At 52.7% G+C, this 16,056-nt stretch overlaps 1 protein-coding gene across 1 annotated transcript in view; it reads right to left on the bottom strand.

Annotated features, from left to right (window-relative positions):
- Positions 1 to 2,913, bottom strand: part of SASH3 (SAM and SH3 domain containing 3) — a 30,797-nt gene extending 27,884 nt beyond the window's left edge. The window contains exon 1 of the mRNA XM_007063807.4: positions 1,959 to 2,913. Within this exon, the coding sequence (XP_007063869.1) occupies positions 1,959 to 2,015 (57 nt within the window). The 5' untranslated portion in view covers positions 2,016 to 2,913. The remainder of the gene's footprint in view (positions 1 to 1,958) is intronic.
- Between the last annotated feature and the right edge of the window lie 13,143 nt (positions 2,914 to 16,056).

The following is a 16,056-nucleotide window of genomic DNA, read 5'->3' as shown; positions in this document are numbered from 1 at the left end:
GAGCATCCTGGTTTCTTTCTCTCTGGTTTTGATTACCGTGTGAGATCCTTCTGGCATCTAAGAGTAAAAGTAATGCTACACTGCACCCTTCCAGCAGGAGTATTTAATGTCTTTATCTAACTTCTCTGTGTGTAGGTCATGAACAACACTGGGGAGGTGTGTACTGGGGAAAATCCTTTGTATCACTCTAATGGCTTGTGGCGATGCTTGTAGCCGCCCCTTATGGAGATGGGTCTGGTGCTGTGTATGTGCTGTAGGCAGGCCCTGGAGCCAATATGAAAGGCCTGTGCTGGCTGCACAACAGGCCCCCTGGCCTGTCCTCATGACCGGCCTAGCATGGCCACTGCACCCCGTGGGACTCTGCTGCTTGACCCTGAAGTGTTGGGGGAGGGGTCCAGGTGCCTATCAATGGCCAGAGCCAGGAGTCCGGTCTCCTTCAGCCTCCTCTTGCCTAAGGTTGCTCAGTGCTAGTAGCTGGTGTTGAGTGCTCGCTGGAGCCAGTCCTTGCAGGCTGCCAGAGGAAGTGGTTAGCAGCATGTGATCAGCTCAGCCTAGAATTGCTTGAACCACAAACACCTTGAAGGGCTTTGATCCATGAGCTAAAACCCTGGTGATGTTTCTGTACAAGTTTCTCACCAGCCTGAGAGCGGAGCAGCTATTGCTCTCTGCAGATGCAGTCCAACCTTTCAGCACCCTCACAGGAAGGAAATGAGAAGTGCCATCACTCCCACCCATAAATGCACAAGCAGGGGTTTTACACCGCTGTACTCAGTGCTGGGCCAGAGCCACATTCAAATGCACTCTTGCCAGGATCGTTCCAGGACTGGACTTTGCTCTCACTCACGCCAGTGCAAACCCAGGGGATCTCCATGGACATCAGCGACATTAGGCAGCTGAAGTTGGCCCCCCCAGCCTTGAAATGTGGCAGTGCCTACAGTGCAATGCACTAGTGCTGGGATCTGCTAACTCCCAGCTCCAACTCGTTGTACGATTCACCTTCCCAGCTCATCTGGTGCCAGTGGCCACCTCCGACCAGCAAGTGAAAGCAAACTCCACAATCTAGGGCCCCAGCAGTAGGATTCATCCTCCTGCATCACTGTCACTGTGGGATCCCAATGCCAGGTCACTGGCCCCTGGAGCAAGAAGCCAAGCGTCGGATTTTCACCCTGCACCGTTGTCAGTTCTGATCTCTTCAGCCCCATGCAGGTCTTGGAAAATGAAAGTGAGCTCAGAGAAGAGCAACCCCAGTGATCAGGTGGGGTTGGGAAATCGGGAGTGGTGGCCAAGGAGACACACAGTGCAGCTGAGTGCTACCTGATGGGGAAGGGAAGGGTGGGGGAGGGGGATCTAGGGAGATGCGCGGAGAGCAGCTAAGTAGACGCAGTGGAGAGACACAAGCAGAGGAAATGTAGGCTGAATATCAGGAACATTTTGCTGGCACTGGAATAGTGTCGTTCCCCCAGAGAGGTGATGGGGGCCATGGCTTACCACTAAGCAGTCTAGGCTGGACCAAACTCTCGACATTCCTGCAGCGCCCAGGAAGTGGGATGAGTGGCACCAAGGACCGAGAGGACTTTGCCATTTCTAATTCCTGTAGCTCCACAATACACTGCCAGCCCCAGACATGGCACAGGGTCTCTGTCCAGACTAGTCACCCTCCCACCCACCATCATGGGGGGGGGTCTGCTCTCAGCACAGTCCTTCTGGGGGGGTGCAGGCTGGCGCTGTCCACCCTAGCAGGGCCTGATGAGAGACCATCCCTCTGTGGAACTGGCTGGATCAGTCAGCTCTGCCAGCGTCTAGTGTCTGGGCCATGAACCAGAAGGCAGCATGGAGCTGCTCAGAGCTGGGACCTGGGGGAGGGGAGAGACTGAGAGAGCCTGCACCTGGTGGGCTCGTCACAGCTGAGCTGTGGGCCGCCCTTTGCTGGAGTGGGCAAGGGCGCTTCTCACACTCACCTTCTTCTTCTGCGCCTGCTCCTTGTCGCTGGCGTTGGACGGCTTGCGGCGCAGCATGGTGCTCTCTCCAGAAAGGCTGGCACACGACAAGCAAGGGGAAGGCTGAGCCGAGGAGCACAGCACCCGGCGTGTCGCTTACTGCACCCGCAGCCGAGGTAGACACTGGGAAATACACAGGAAGCCGCGGCGTCACATGAGTTGCACTTACGGCAATTGCTGCTCCAGGGCAGCTGGTGCTGGGGGAGGAAGAAGGAAGTAGCTGGGGAACGGTCTCCCTGCCATGGAACCCGGTGTCCTGTGTGCCAGGGAGGGCACTGTCCACATGCCTGGACACAGAGGATCCTTTGCGTGCCCTCTCAGCAGACACTGCAAAAGATGTTCATGACCAGTGCATTCCCCACCACTGGCTGCACAGATCCCTCTGGGGTGTACCTCCCCTGAACTGGCTCCAAACTGGTTTATACATTTCTCCAGAGGGGCTCGAGGTAGCCTTCACGCAGTGGATTCCTGGTATTGTCCACATGAGCACCAGGCAGTTGAATTCTGTCCACAACCATTGCTTGGGTTCTTGCAGGGTTTAACCTTAGTCACCTTTCAGCCTGTGAAACAATAACCACCTGCCTCACAGCTATAGAACATTCATAGACATGAATGCAGATAATCCCCATGTTCTGCACAGTGCCGTTTTGGCCATCCCCAGTGTGCGGCTCTGTTCCTTGCACAGTTGGAGTGCCTCCTGCACACACTCCTGTAGGGCCACTGTGCATGGAAGGGGCAGTGATTCAGAGCACGTGTCCTGCCTTGCAGTCATCCTGCCCTCAGGACTCCTGCAGTGGTCTCGTCCATGCCAAGAGTGGGGCAGCTGGTGTAAGGTCTAGCACCCAGGCCTGCAGAGCTGCCAGGCAGCAGACACTCAGCAGCAGCTGTAGCCAATTTGCACTCCACTGCTGTGGACACAGACATGGGAAATCCCGCCTCAAGGAGTCTGACAGGCAGCAGCCTCATGGCTCCTGATTGGCTCCCTGCCCTATATAAATCCCAGGGGCAATCCAGAAAGTGTCCCAGGAAACTGTATGGCTCATAGGTGCCCACTCCATGGGTGCTCTGGGGCTGGAGCACCCACAGAAAAAAAATAGTGGGTGCTCAGCACCTACCAGCCACCCGCCAATCAGCTGTTCGGAGGGCCCTGAGGACCAGTTGTTTGGCAGTGGGCGGAAGGTGTGGGAGAGAAGGGGTGGAGTAGGGGTGGGAAGAGGCGGAGCAAGGGTGGGCTCTGGGGGGGGAGGGGGGGAGTGGAGGCAGGGCCTCAGGGTGGAGCAGAGGTGGAGCACCCACTGGAAAAATGAAAGTTGGTGTCTGTGGTGTGGATCTCCTCTTACGCTGCCTACTTTTAGTGACTAGTCTCCGACACAGTGCACTGAAGCAGCCCAGCTCTACCAGTTCCAGTGGGGACTACACAAGGAGATTAAGCTCGTGTGGAGGCCCTGACCCACCTAGATGCCTTTGTCTACCTTGTCATATGCATTTAATAATAGGCTTAGTGAACAATGCGAGGAAAGTAAGGGGTCTGTGTTACCACCTGGCCAGTGCCCCTCAGTACTTGTCTTCAACCCAGACCTCAAACCCATGTAGCCAGATAGAGCCCGCCGCCATGTGGCCCCATGGGCTGTGTTTCTACTGTGTAGGGTCCGGCCATACTCTGCCAACTGGCCACCTCTAGCACAGGAGCTCTGGCACAGGAAATCACCATGCCCAGGCCCGGTACAGGAGGTTGGCCTGGGTGAGCCCCAAGATAATGCCCCCCTAATCCTCACCAAGGCATGCCATGTATGGTGAGCACTTCCTGCACCTTCAAGTCCTGGTCTGACTCCATGTTCCGGGGAGCCTTGCTGAATTGCCCCACAGTGGGCACTGGTAGATTCTGGGGCAGTGGACAACTTCATAGATGCCGATACGGCCCAAGCCCTGGTATTCTGGTTCAACCAAAGATTGTCCCCAAACTAATGGAGACTGTAGATAGCTCTCTCCTGTCATCAGTGCCAGTGACACAGGAAATGGTTCCTCCGGGAGTTGCTGTTCAGGACCATCAGGAGGTCCTTCAGTTCGGAATGATCTGCTCACCACACTTCCCCAAAATCATTGGCATTTCATGACTGGTGACTGATGATCCACACATCCTTTGGCATGAGCATGAGGTTAGCTTCTGCTCCAAGTTCTGCCCGCAAGTCTGCCTACCTGCACTGTCTGATGAACCCGAGAACCAAGATACGCCCCCGTGGTCCTGGCCATGGGTCAGGTGGGCAGTCACTAGACTTGACTCCAGCACTTCTCCCTCCAGTACAGAGAGTACAGTGATATCGTTAAAAAGAAGAATGCTGAGACTCTATCACCACACCATGATTATGACTGCCCAACTGAGCTGCAACAAGGGGCCAGGGTGTTGTTTGGCCATATGTGTTGTTTGGCCATATTTGGCAAAGTTAGAACCAGAGCTGGTAGCCCTGCGTTCCTATCCCAGGAGAATCTGCCCAAGGGTTTCATACGGCCATCTGCCTCTCCTGCTAGGGCCCCAGTTCTGTTCATTAAAATAGAAAGATGGAATCTTGTGCCTATGTGCATGGATTACTGGGCCCTCAATGAGGTTAGCATCAGGAATCAACACCCATTTCCACTAATCCTGGAGCTACTGGACTGTGTATGATTGGCCTAGGTATTCACAAAACTCGACATGCAGGGGCCCTACAATCTGGTTCAGATCTGAGCTGGGGACAAGTGGAAGATGGCTTTTCAAACCTGGTACAGCCACAACCAATACCTGGTAATGCCATTAGGCCTTACAATGATACCTGCAACATTCCAGCATTTTGCGAATGAGGTCTTCCATAGCATCCTAGACCAGTACAGTCTACCTGTAATATCCTCATCTTTTCTGAGGATCCCAAACAACATACTCAGCATGCCCGGTTGGTCTTGGAATGGCTCTGTTAACATGGCCTGTAGGCAAAGCTGGAAAAGTACAGCTTTGACCAGTGTCCATCATGTTCCTGGGCTATATCCTGTCCCCCGATGGCCTCTGAATGGACCCCAAGAAGGTGGAAGCGATACTGACCTCGGTGTCCCCCCAAAACATCAAGGAGCTACAATGCTTCCTGAGGTTTGCTAATTTTTATAGACACTTCATCTCAGGGTTATCAGGCCAAATCTCCCCATTTACAGAGCTTCTCTGCAAAAACACCACCTTCACCTGGTCTCCGGAGGCACAATAAACATTCAGCCAGCTCAAGATGACCTTTACCAGTGCCCAAATCCTGGTCCATCTTGACCCAGCACGACCTTTCATTGTCGAGACCGATGCTGCCAATGTGGCAATTGCGGCCATACTCTCTCAAAGGCATGGTTCTCAACAGCACCTCCACCCTTGTGCCTACTATTCACAGACGTTCACTCCAGTTGAACAGAATTATGAAATTCTAAATAAGGAGCTTCTAGCCATCAAAGTGGCCTTTAAAGAGTGATGCCACTATCTGGAGGTCCAGGATGGCTTGCTCTGTGTCAAAGGCCCCTTGTATGTTCTGCCAGGACCCCCACAGTTAGAGATACTACAGCTCTGTCATGACTCACCATTAGCAGGCCATCTGGGCACCTCAAGACCTTCTGTTTGGCCATCTGCTCCTTCTGATGGCCCCATGCACTCAGATGCTGATTCCTGTAAGACATGCACCTACACCAATAGACTGTGCTTGAAACCCCTGAGCACCCTAATGCATTCCAAAACCCAATCTAGACCCTGAATGGCCATTACCCTAGACTCCATAGACAAGCTTCCCATCTCTAACTGGCACATTCTAATGCTCACTGTGGTTGACCAGTAGACAAAAATTGCTCAATTCATCCCCATTGCACACCTGCCCTGTGCGGAAGAAACGGCCCAGCTCCTGGTGACTCATGTCACCTATCTCCATGGACTCCCACAGCAAGTCACAACTGATTGGAGTTCGCAGTTTGTGTTGCAGTTTTGGCATGAACCCCTATGATTGTTTGGGGTCTGGACTTACACATCTATCACACATCACCCACAAACTGACGGTTGGTCGGAACGAGCAAATCAAGTGTTACAATAGCACTTGTGCTGCTTCAAGAATTTCCACCAGGACAACTGGTCGAGCCTCCTACCCCAAGCAGAGTTTGCTTACAACACCAACCACATCCTCGCTGGGCAGTCTGTTCTATGAAACCTGTGGCTTCCACCCAGCCATACTTGTCATTTCCACCAATCCCATGGCTGCTAATTGGGAGCAGCAGATCCACGAAGTCCAAGAAGAACTCAAGCCCCATTTGGACAAGGATAAGGAGGACTACACATGGTGTGCCAACTGCTGGTGCCAGGAAGGCCTGGCATTCACCATCTGGCAAAAAGTGTGGCTTTCAGCCCAAAACCTTTACACCAACTGCCCGTATTGTAAACTGGACTACTTATACCTTGGCCATATTCCATCAGCTCGGTAATCAACCCAGTGACCAGAAAGCTTTGGTTAACCAGATCCCTCAAAATACACCCAGTGTTTCACTTACCCTTGCTAAAACCCTACATCAATGGCCCCTTAGCTCACTGGGCTCAACCACTGCCTCTTCTGGTGCGGATCCAAGGATGAGTATGAGGTCCATGAGATACTGGACTCAAAAATCAGACGTGACTCCCTCTTGTACCTCGTTGACTGGGAGGGCTACGAAGAGTAAACATGGGAGCCTGTGTCCCAAGTCTATGCACCTAATCTCATGGTAGCCTTCTATGCAAACCCAGGCTGGCAGGGGGCACTCCTGGGGAAGGGTGTAATGTAAGGCCCTGCAGGTCTAGAACCCAGGCCTGCAGAGCTGCTAGACATCTGACATCACCAGGCTGCCATCCAGAAGGAGCTGTTTGTGCTCCACTGCTTATGATCTGCTGTGGACACTAACCAGGGGAAATCCCGCTTCAAGGGGTCTTACAGGTAGCAGCCTCCTAGCTCCTGATTGGCTCCCCTCCCTATATAAACCCCAAGAGTATTCCAGGAAGTGTCTGGGCAACTGTGTGACTATCCTGTAGCAGCCATGACTATGCCTGCTCTTGAACTCCTGGCTTTGACATTGCCTCCTGACCCAGACCATGAAATCTGACTTGGACCTTGGCATCAACCCTGATTATGAACTCCTCTGCTACTCCCAGAATCAGGTTTGCCCCTAGTCTGACCTTTGGCCCTGACTGCCCTTGTTGGGATCTTGACACCTGGGATGGAACAATCAAAAGCAAGGCAGGCATTTCATATCACTGTCCTTTTGTGTTGCATAGTTAGTGATGGCTGGGCTCAAGGGGTAAGACACCACAGGGCCAAAGACTGCATGGGCTTGTGAAGGGCACAGGAGAGCACCCTGTACAGTTCCTTGTGGCCACATGTGAAAGCTTGGGGAATCTGCTTGGACAATCCATGAATCTTGGATGAGATTATGAATTCTCTGTATGTATCTTTACTAAGATGCAACCTCCATTTCAAATGTGCAGCCCCTTTGCCTTCTGCATTGTCTGTGTGCCTCCCTGTTGGACTGGAATCCAGAGGTGGGTGGCAAAGGGTTAGTAATGGAGGGGTGTTAGCTTAAGTGTCTGACCACTGAAATGTAATCACTCCAGAAAAAAGGTCCCTTCTGGTCTCTTCCCAAAGGACCCTTGCTTAGCAGGGGAGAGGTTGCCTAGCAATGGAGTCACTTGGTAGGACTCCCGTATGTGTTGAGGCTCCTAGGGACACACCTGATTGAGGGATTGGATGGCCATTGTAGCACCCACTATCCACTGAATTACCTCCTTTAGCGCCAATCTCCTTACGGGTTCTTCTGAATCCTGCCTCCCCCTCAGCAAGGTGTAACTTCCTTATTTTCCTCCAATATGAATTTATGTGGCGGTACTCCACCCCCCTTGCTCCTTCCTGGCAGTGTCACCAGGGCAGCTGGGGAGGAAAATTCTGACCAGGGTAACCCCCACTTAACTTGCTGGATAGTTGGAGACTCCCAAGAAATAACCGACACACACAATATATTAAACACAGTCATTATATTAAACAGGAGATAAATATAACTGGGTAAAACACTACTCTCAGGGTTACCGGTGCCCACGCTGATAATACCTGTGAAGTTCCCCAGTCACATGACCTGATATAGCAAACATACCATTAGTGTCCTGCTGGTACATTCACTTTGTAGGGGGCCCTTTGATGGTCTGTGGCCATGAATCTTTTGTGTGTAAGCGGGGGAATGGTCCCACTATTGTGGGGAACTCTTCTGGCTTATACACTACCCTGGCGAAATGGGCTAGCAAAAGGATCTGAGTCCTCACTCCCACTTCGTTTACCCAGAGGCCTGCCTGACCTCAAGGGCTCCCCTTCCACTCTCCTGTGTGGCAGAGTCCTCGTAACCCCAACAAGGCTGGGCTAGGGTGTCCCCACACCAGGGTGCTCTCTCCGCACTGAACACTTCCCTGACCCAGTGATCATTACAGACAATTCAAAGCAAATACAATTTATAAAACAGCAATCAATTAAAAAAAGGAAAAAATGGGAAAGGTTAAAGGAAAACACATAACCCTGCTTTGCAGCATGGGGACATCACAACCAGCGTCTCTGGAATGTAAGGGAAGTTCAGTCTGTTCCTCACAAGTCCCAGGCCTCCTTCTCAGGCCCTGGCTGTGCTGCAGGGATGCTGCGGGTTGAACACTTGCTCTGGCAGTGGCCACATGCCCTCAGGCTCTAGGTGGCATGGGGTGACTTCTTCCCAGCATCAGCCCCCCGTGTCGGGGTTACGATCCCCCTCCATGTCTGGCCTGCCAGGCGTCTTGGCTGGGGCGTCTCCCTGTGCTGGGCCCACGCCACTCTGCCTCAGCTCCAGCTCCACTCTGGCTCAGCACGGCTGCTGCTCTGCCCCCAGCTCCCTGGGCTGCTTTCTCTGGCCCCTCTGGCTCTGGTTGCTGCAGCTCTGCTCCCAGCACAGGTCTGCTCTGTGGGCTGCCTCTAACTCTGCTCCCAGCACTGACCTGTTCCCTAGGCTGCTTCTCTGGCCCCTCTGGCTGGCACGGCCCTGCCCCCCAGCTCAGCTCCAGACCCCTGCTGTCTCCTTAGCTTGGCCCCACTTTGTCTGACCCAGGCAATTCCAGCTCCTACCGAGGATGGGACACGCCCCCCTCCCCGACCTCCTGACTCCCTCATTAGCCTGCCCACCCTGTCAATCAGGCTGACCCAGAGCATTGGCCTCTCCCCATTGTTCCTGGGGACTGTCAGTCTCAGGGTCCTGGTTTCCCATCAACCCTTCCCCTTTCTTTTGGTACTGGAAGCTAGCCAAACAAAACACCTCCACTGAGTTTTAGTAAGGGGCCAACAGTCCCCTTACATGTGCAGCAGTTAACGATATGGCTGACTGGGTTCAGTACAGCACAATAGACTCAAACGGGGGATAAGGTGGTCAGTCCCTCCACAAGTTTAATAAGCAGCAGGTAACAAAATCCCCAAACCCTCACCCCTGGCTTGAGAACAAAGTTCAAGGTGTGGGGGTCTCCTGAACAATCTCTCGGACTATCTAGCTGAAGGATGGTGAGTCACAACTCAGCGAACGATCCTCAGGTTCAGAGATGGCTCTGGGCTCCTCAGTCACTGCAGAGGGGCAGTGACTCCTCTGCTGGCAGGAGTCAGGCTGCTTCTGGTGCCAGCATTTCCCCTCCCCACAAAGCGGTGCAGGGCTCAGGGTGCAGGTTACAAAACTCTACTAAAATCCTAGCATTAGTCTCCTACCCCAGCGCTCAGATACTGGCAGCCAGAGCAGAGCTCGCCATGTGGTGACTGGTCTCGCCTAGGGAGCTGCAGGGCTAATCCAGCCAGGCTGGGCAGGGGAAGTTTTCCCAACAAAGCTTCACAAACTGGGAGTCGCCTTGGAGAGGGAAGGGTCCAAGCTGAGGGATGTTGCCGCCGGGCCCCAGAGGCTGGTTCCCAGGGGGACCCTGCAGGCAAGCCTGGGCCTCACCAGCCCCCACAGCCAGCTCTGCCCGTGCGCTTTCTGGGGCTGGCTCCAGCTCCTCCAGACTGACTTCTCCCCTCTCCGGAGCTCCCAAGGCAGGCATCTCACTCCCTATTGGTCAGACTAGCTCTTCTTCTCAGGCTTTCCCTTGTCAGTCATTAGGTTCTGTTCCCTCCTTTCTCTCAGGCACTGCCCCTTCCCGGAACGGGTGCCCTGCGATCCTCCCCATGCCAAGGGGACCCTGTCGCTCTGAACAGTGTCTCTCCTAGATCATAGAAGATTAGGATTGGAAGATACCTCAGGGCCTTAAAAACCTCTAAGGATGGAGATTCCACCATCTCTCTACGTAACCCATTCCAGTGCTTCGCCACCCTAGTGAAAAAGTGTTTCCTAATATTGAACCTCAACCTCCCCCATTGCAACTTGAGACCATTGCTGCTTGTTCTGTCATCTGCCACCGCTGAGAACAGCTGAGCTCCATCCTCTTTGGAAGCCCCCTTCAGGTAGTTGAAGGCTGCTATCAAATCCCCCCTCACTCTTCTCTTCTGCAGACTAAATAAGCCCAGTTTCCTCCGCCTCTCCTCATAAACCATGTGCTCCAGCCCCCTAATAATTTTCGTTGCCCTCCACTGGACTCTCTCCAATTTGTCCACATCCTTTCTGTAGTGGGGGGGCCCAAAACTGGATGCAATACTCCAGATGTGGCCTCACCAGTGTCGAATAGAGGGGAATAATCACTTCCCTCAATTTGCTGGCAATGCTCCTACTAATACAGCCCAATATGCCATTAGCCTCCTTGGCAACAAGGGCACACTGCTGACTCATATCCAGCTTCTTATCCACTGTAACCCCCAGGTGCTTTTCTACAGAACTGCCACTTAGCCAGTTGGTCCACAGCCTGTAGCAGTGCGTGGGATTCTTCCGTCCTAAGCATTGGTGCTGACTTCCCCTCTTTCCAGTGGGTGCTTGACGCCCACCTCTGCCCCGGCCCCGCCCCCACTCCACCCCTTCCCCAAAGTCCCTGCCCCAACTCCACCCCCTCCCTGCCCCTATTCCAACTCCTTCAACAAATCTCTGCCCCAGCCCCGCCTGTTCCCCGCTTCCTCCCCCGAGCATGCCAAGTTCCCGCTCCTCCCCCATTCACTCCCAGAGCATGCTAATGCTGCCAAACAGCTGTTTGGCGGCGGCCGGGCGGGATACACTTGGGAGGTAGGTGGAGGAGCGGGGATGCAGCGTGTTCAGTGGAGGGGGAGGAGGTGGAGGTGGGATGGGGGGTGAGGGGAGCTTGGCTGCCCAGCAGACTCTGAGTCTGCCTTTGGCCCCTTCATCCCAGGGACAGTGCCCCTTCCTGAGTTACACCCACACAAAGCCCCAGGAACTAGGTGAGCTCCTTGGGAGTTACACTACGAAGGGCAGAACCTGATCTATTTGCTCTCTTTGGCCATTTCCCCCAGTTTTAGATGTGACGCTGCTGCCGGAGCCAGATGAGGCAGGCCAGCTGCTTGGCCCGCTGACCACAGCCAGTGCTGATCAGTGTGTGGCTGGGTAAACTGTTCTCCAGGACTTTGCCTGGGGTCACAGGACCATTCACCTCTACTGGGAAATGTCATGGAAGCTGGAGCAGGCAAGCTTGGAGCAGACTCCAGTCCAATGCTGGAAATGCATCAAGCACTTGAGGCTCCTGCACAAGAAGACCAAAGACTCAAACAGTTGCTCCAGGAGGGCTCGTTGTACATGCCCATTCTGTGATGAGCTGGACTGGGTGCTGCCAAGTGCTCCCAGCACAGAGCCTGGAGTGGTTCATATCCTCCTCCTCAACCCGGCTGGCCTGATTGTCCAATGGGAGGCCAATGAAGACCAGTGTGAGGATGCAGCAGGGACCATGGAGATGCCCCAGAAGACCCAGAAAATGAAAAGCATGTAATTCTGCACCTCTGCCCAGAGCAGTGGTTGCAGAAGCCTCCTTGACAAACCCGAGGACCCTGAGCCTCAGCAGGAACCGGAACTCCAGGATGGTAAATTACAATGAAACCCCACCCTACCTGCCAATCTCACTCCACCAGTGCCACATCCCTGGTTTTCAGCCAGCCCCTGCTCCATTTCAGCCCTTAAATGGCTTCTGAGCAAGGCATGCCTACAAATCAATGTTTTTTATTAATTTCTGATGAGCCACTGTTATGCATCTGGCAGAGGCTATAAAACAGATCACCAAGCAATCTCTGCCGCTCTGTTTGCATTTATTGTCCGGCTGGCAGTGATGGTCCCATGGCCACGCAGACTGGAGGAAGGGAGGGGATGGGTTTAGAAAGGCCCCAGCTGGGGATGGCACAGCTGAAGAAAAGTTTTTTATAGTTTTGTCTAAAGTTAGTAATAGCTGTCTCTTGTTCCTTGGAAGGTTATACAATTCAGTGATTCTTTCCCTCTCCCCACCCCAGCGATCTTACTGAGAGGAGAGGAGGGATGGGAGGGGGAGAGAAGAGGAATTTAGGTCCAGGAAGAGGGGATGGAGGAAGGGGAAGGGAACACTTCAGTTCTGAGGAAAAGTTAGTCACATCTGTCCTTTCTCCCTTGGAAGATTAAAAAATTGTTACTGTCCCTGTCCCTGCTGTCTGGCCTCTCCCCCACATTGAGCCATGTTGCACAAGCTGTGGTAAGTGGGGGTTGGAAAAGGATCCAGTCTGGCAGTTGGATAAACACAGTGTAGTGTTGTGACATTGTTTTGGGGGTTACCGGAGGTGTCTGGAGTGAATTAGTACCAGCTGCTTACAGCAAGAGAGCCCTGTCTATGCCCTTGCAGGGGAAACTCTCCCCTGCCACCAGCTACTGGCCACAGAGGTGCTCAGCTTCAAGCCACCACAGTTTGCCTTTGCAGGCTAGCTATGTACACACCTCACGTGGTTACACTCCAAGCACCCAGGCCTCTGTCTTCTGGACACCTGCTGTGTCCACTGAGCCGCTGCATCAATTCACTGGTTTCCCCTCATTCCAATGCTCTCCGTAGCACATGTCAAGGTTCCTTCCCCACTCTGAATGCTTGGGTACAGATGTGGGGACCTGCATGAAAACCTCCTAAGCTTACTTTTACCAGCTTAGGTTAAAACTTCCCCAAGGTACAAACTATTTTACCCTTTGCCCTTGGACTTTCGCTGCCACCACCAAACGTCTAACACTGGTATTATCATTATTAGGAAAGAGTTCATTTGGAAACGTCTTTCCCCCCAAAATCCTCCCAAATCTTACCCCCTTTTTTCTGGGGAAGGTTTGATAAAAATCCTCACCAATTTGCATAGGTGACCACAGACCCAAACCCTTGGATCTTAAGAATAATGAAAAAAGCATTCAGTTTCTTAAAAGAAGAATTTTAATAGAAGAAAAAGTAAAAAAGAATCACCTCTGTAAAATCAGGATGGTAAATACCTTACAGGATAATTAGATTCAAAACACAGAGAATCCCTCTAGGCAAAACCTTAAGTTACAAAAAGACACAAAAACAGGAATATCCATTCCATTCAGCACAGCTTATTTTCTCAGCCATTTAAACAAACAGAATCTGACACATCTCTAGCTAGATTACTTACTAAGTTCTAAGACTCCATTCCTGTTCTGTCCCCGGCAAAAGCATCACACAGACAGACCCAGACCCTTTGTTTCTCCCCCCCTCCAGCTTTGAAAGTCTCTTGTCTCCTCATTGGTCATTGTGGTCAGGTGCCAGCGAGGTTATCCTAGCTTCTTAACCCTTTACAGGTGAAAGGGTTTTTCCTCTGGCCAGGAAGGATTTTAAAGGTGTTTACCCTTCCCTTTATATTTATGACAGCACGACACTTAGGCGCTGTCTACACTGACAAGTTTCTGCGCAGTAAAGCAGCTGTCTGCATTGTGACTCCCGAGGTGCACACACTGCCAAGCCACTTAGTGCGCAGAAACTGTGCAGTTGCAGCGCTGTAAAAAAACCCACCCTGACAAGAGGTGTGCAGCTTTCTGCACCGGGGCTACAGCACAGTGTAGACACCCCGGTTGATTACAGCGCTGCGATTGGCCTCCGGGAGGTGTCCCACAATGCCTGTTCTCGCCTCTCTGGTAATTGGCTTGAACTCTACTGCCCTTCCCTCAGGTGACCAACCATCATCCCCACCCCATATATTCCTTTGGAATTTTGAAAGTCCCCTTCTTGTTTGCTCAGTGATGCATGCCGTGGTCTCAGCACATCTTTCCAGGTGGCCATGCCTGCTCCACGCACCAGGCGATCCCCCGCTTGGAGCAATGCTGAGCTGCTGGACCTCATCGGCATTTGGGGAGAGGAGGCTGTCCAGTCCCAGCTGTGCTCCAGCCATAGGAATTATGATACCTACGGACAGATTTCACGATGCATGACAGAAAGGGGCCATGACCAGGAGACATTGCAGTGCAGGGTCAAAGTGAAGGAGCTGCAGAACACCTACCACAAGGCAAATTGCCACTCCGGTGCTGCACCCACGAGCTGCCGGTTCTACAAAGAGCTGGACGTGATACTTAGCGGCAACCCCACCTCCACTGCAAAGACCACTGTGGATACTTTGGTGGCTTGCGTGCCAGTTGAGAGTGGACTGAGCCAGGAGGAGGAAAACTTGGACGAGGATGAGGGGGGGGGACCCAGAGGCAGAGGATGACTCGGAGGTCAGAGATGCATTCAGCCAGGACCTCTTCTCTACCCTGGAGGAGGCTAGCCAGTCACAGCTGTCGGATGTTGGCAAAGTGCAAACAGAGGAGGAGGCGCCGATAAGTGGATTTGATTTGGGGAATTGCTGAAGCGAGTTGTTGGGGGCAGGAGGGTTGCAGAAAGCAGGGTTGTGTCCCACCGCATGCCGAGTCTGAGCAGCAGAACAGGCTGTTGATTGACTCCCTCACTTCATGGGAATCTGCCTCAGATCTCCAGGAAACTGTCATGGAGATATTGGGCAATCCACTGCTGCAGATTCTTTGGCAGAGCAGCTTTGTTTCTTGCCCCATTAACAATAACTTTCCCGCACCACTGTGCTGTCACGGAGGCATGGGGGGAATCATTGCTGCACACAGGTGAGCCACACAGGAGCCAGGGCGGAAGCTGCAGGCTTGGAGAAGACCCTCCCTTGATTCCTGCTCACCCTCAGCAGTGAGATCTTCCATAATGATCACATCCTGTGGAAAGTGTGGGGACAGGAATGATTATCAGGCCCCCCTACAGTGCTGGCTCTCCCCAAGAGCCACATGCCCAGTGTACAGCAGGGTTCGGGAAGACTGATTTACGCTGCCTCTGTGGCTACTCACCATTCTGGGGGGCTTGTGGCTCATGTGGGGTCAGCCTGTTAGTGACAGGTGTCTGAGTACTGGCTGTGTTTTAAATCACTGAATCAGTGTTCTGTGTGTTGCAAACAATACTGCTTCTGTAAAATGTTGCGTTTAAACTTCATAGAGAAGACCTTGGGAGCCCAGGCTCCCTCTTTATCAGTGGGACAGCGAGAAGAGGGACCAAAAGGAGAACATGGCACACCAGAATGAAGCTAGAGTGGCTCTTAAACGTTATGGAGCGCAAAGCAGACTCTCTCTTCTGGTTGTTGTTTTTTAATAAAAGAATTGTGCTGGTTTGAAAGCAATCTTTATTCTATTAATTGAAAGCAAACAGGGCCCTGAAAAGCAACAGACAATTGTTAAGCATTCATATTGCACTGTCTGCATCAATCACCTCCTAGCATTACAAGCACTGCACTCCTGAGCATAGCAACAAATATTCATGGCCTTCAGCTTCAAATTCCTGCCTCAAGGCATCCCTGATCCTTATGGCCCCACGCTGCGTCCCTCTAATAGCCCTGGTCTCTGGCTGTTCAGACTCAGCCTCCAGGTGCTGAGCCTCTGCGGTCCAGCCCTGAGTGAAGCTTTCACCCTTCCCTTCACAAATATTATGGAGTGTACAGCACACGGCTATAAGCATAGGAATATTGTCATCGACCAGGTCCAGCTTCTCATCAAGGCATCACCAGCGGGCCTTTAAATGGCCAAAAGCACACGCAACAGTCATTCTGCACTTGTTCAGCCTGTTGTTGAACTGCTCCTTGCT

This window comes from Chelonia mydas, chromosome 9 (assembly GCF_015237465.2).
Source record: "Chelonia mydas isolate rCheMyd1 chromosome 9, rCheMyd1.pri.v2, whole genome shotgun sequence".
Lineage (NCBI taxonomy): Eukaryota > Metazoa > Chordata > Testudines > Cheloniidae > Chelonia > Chelonia mydas.
This window is presented reverse-complemented; position numbering and strand designations above follow the sequence as displayed.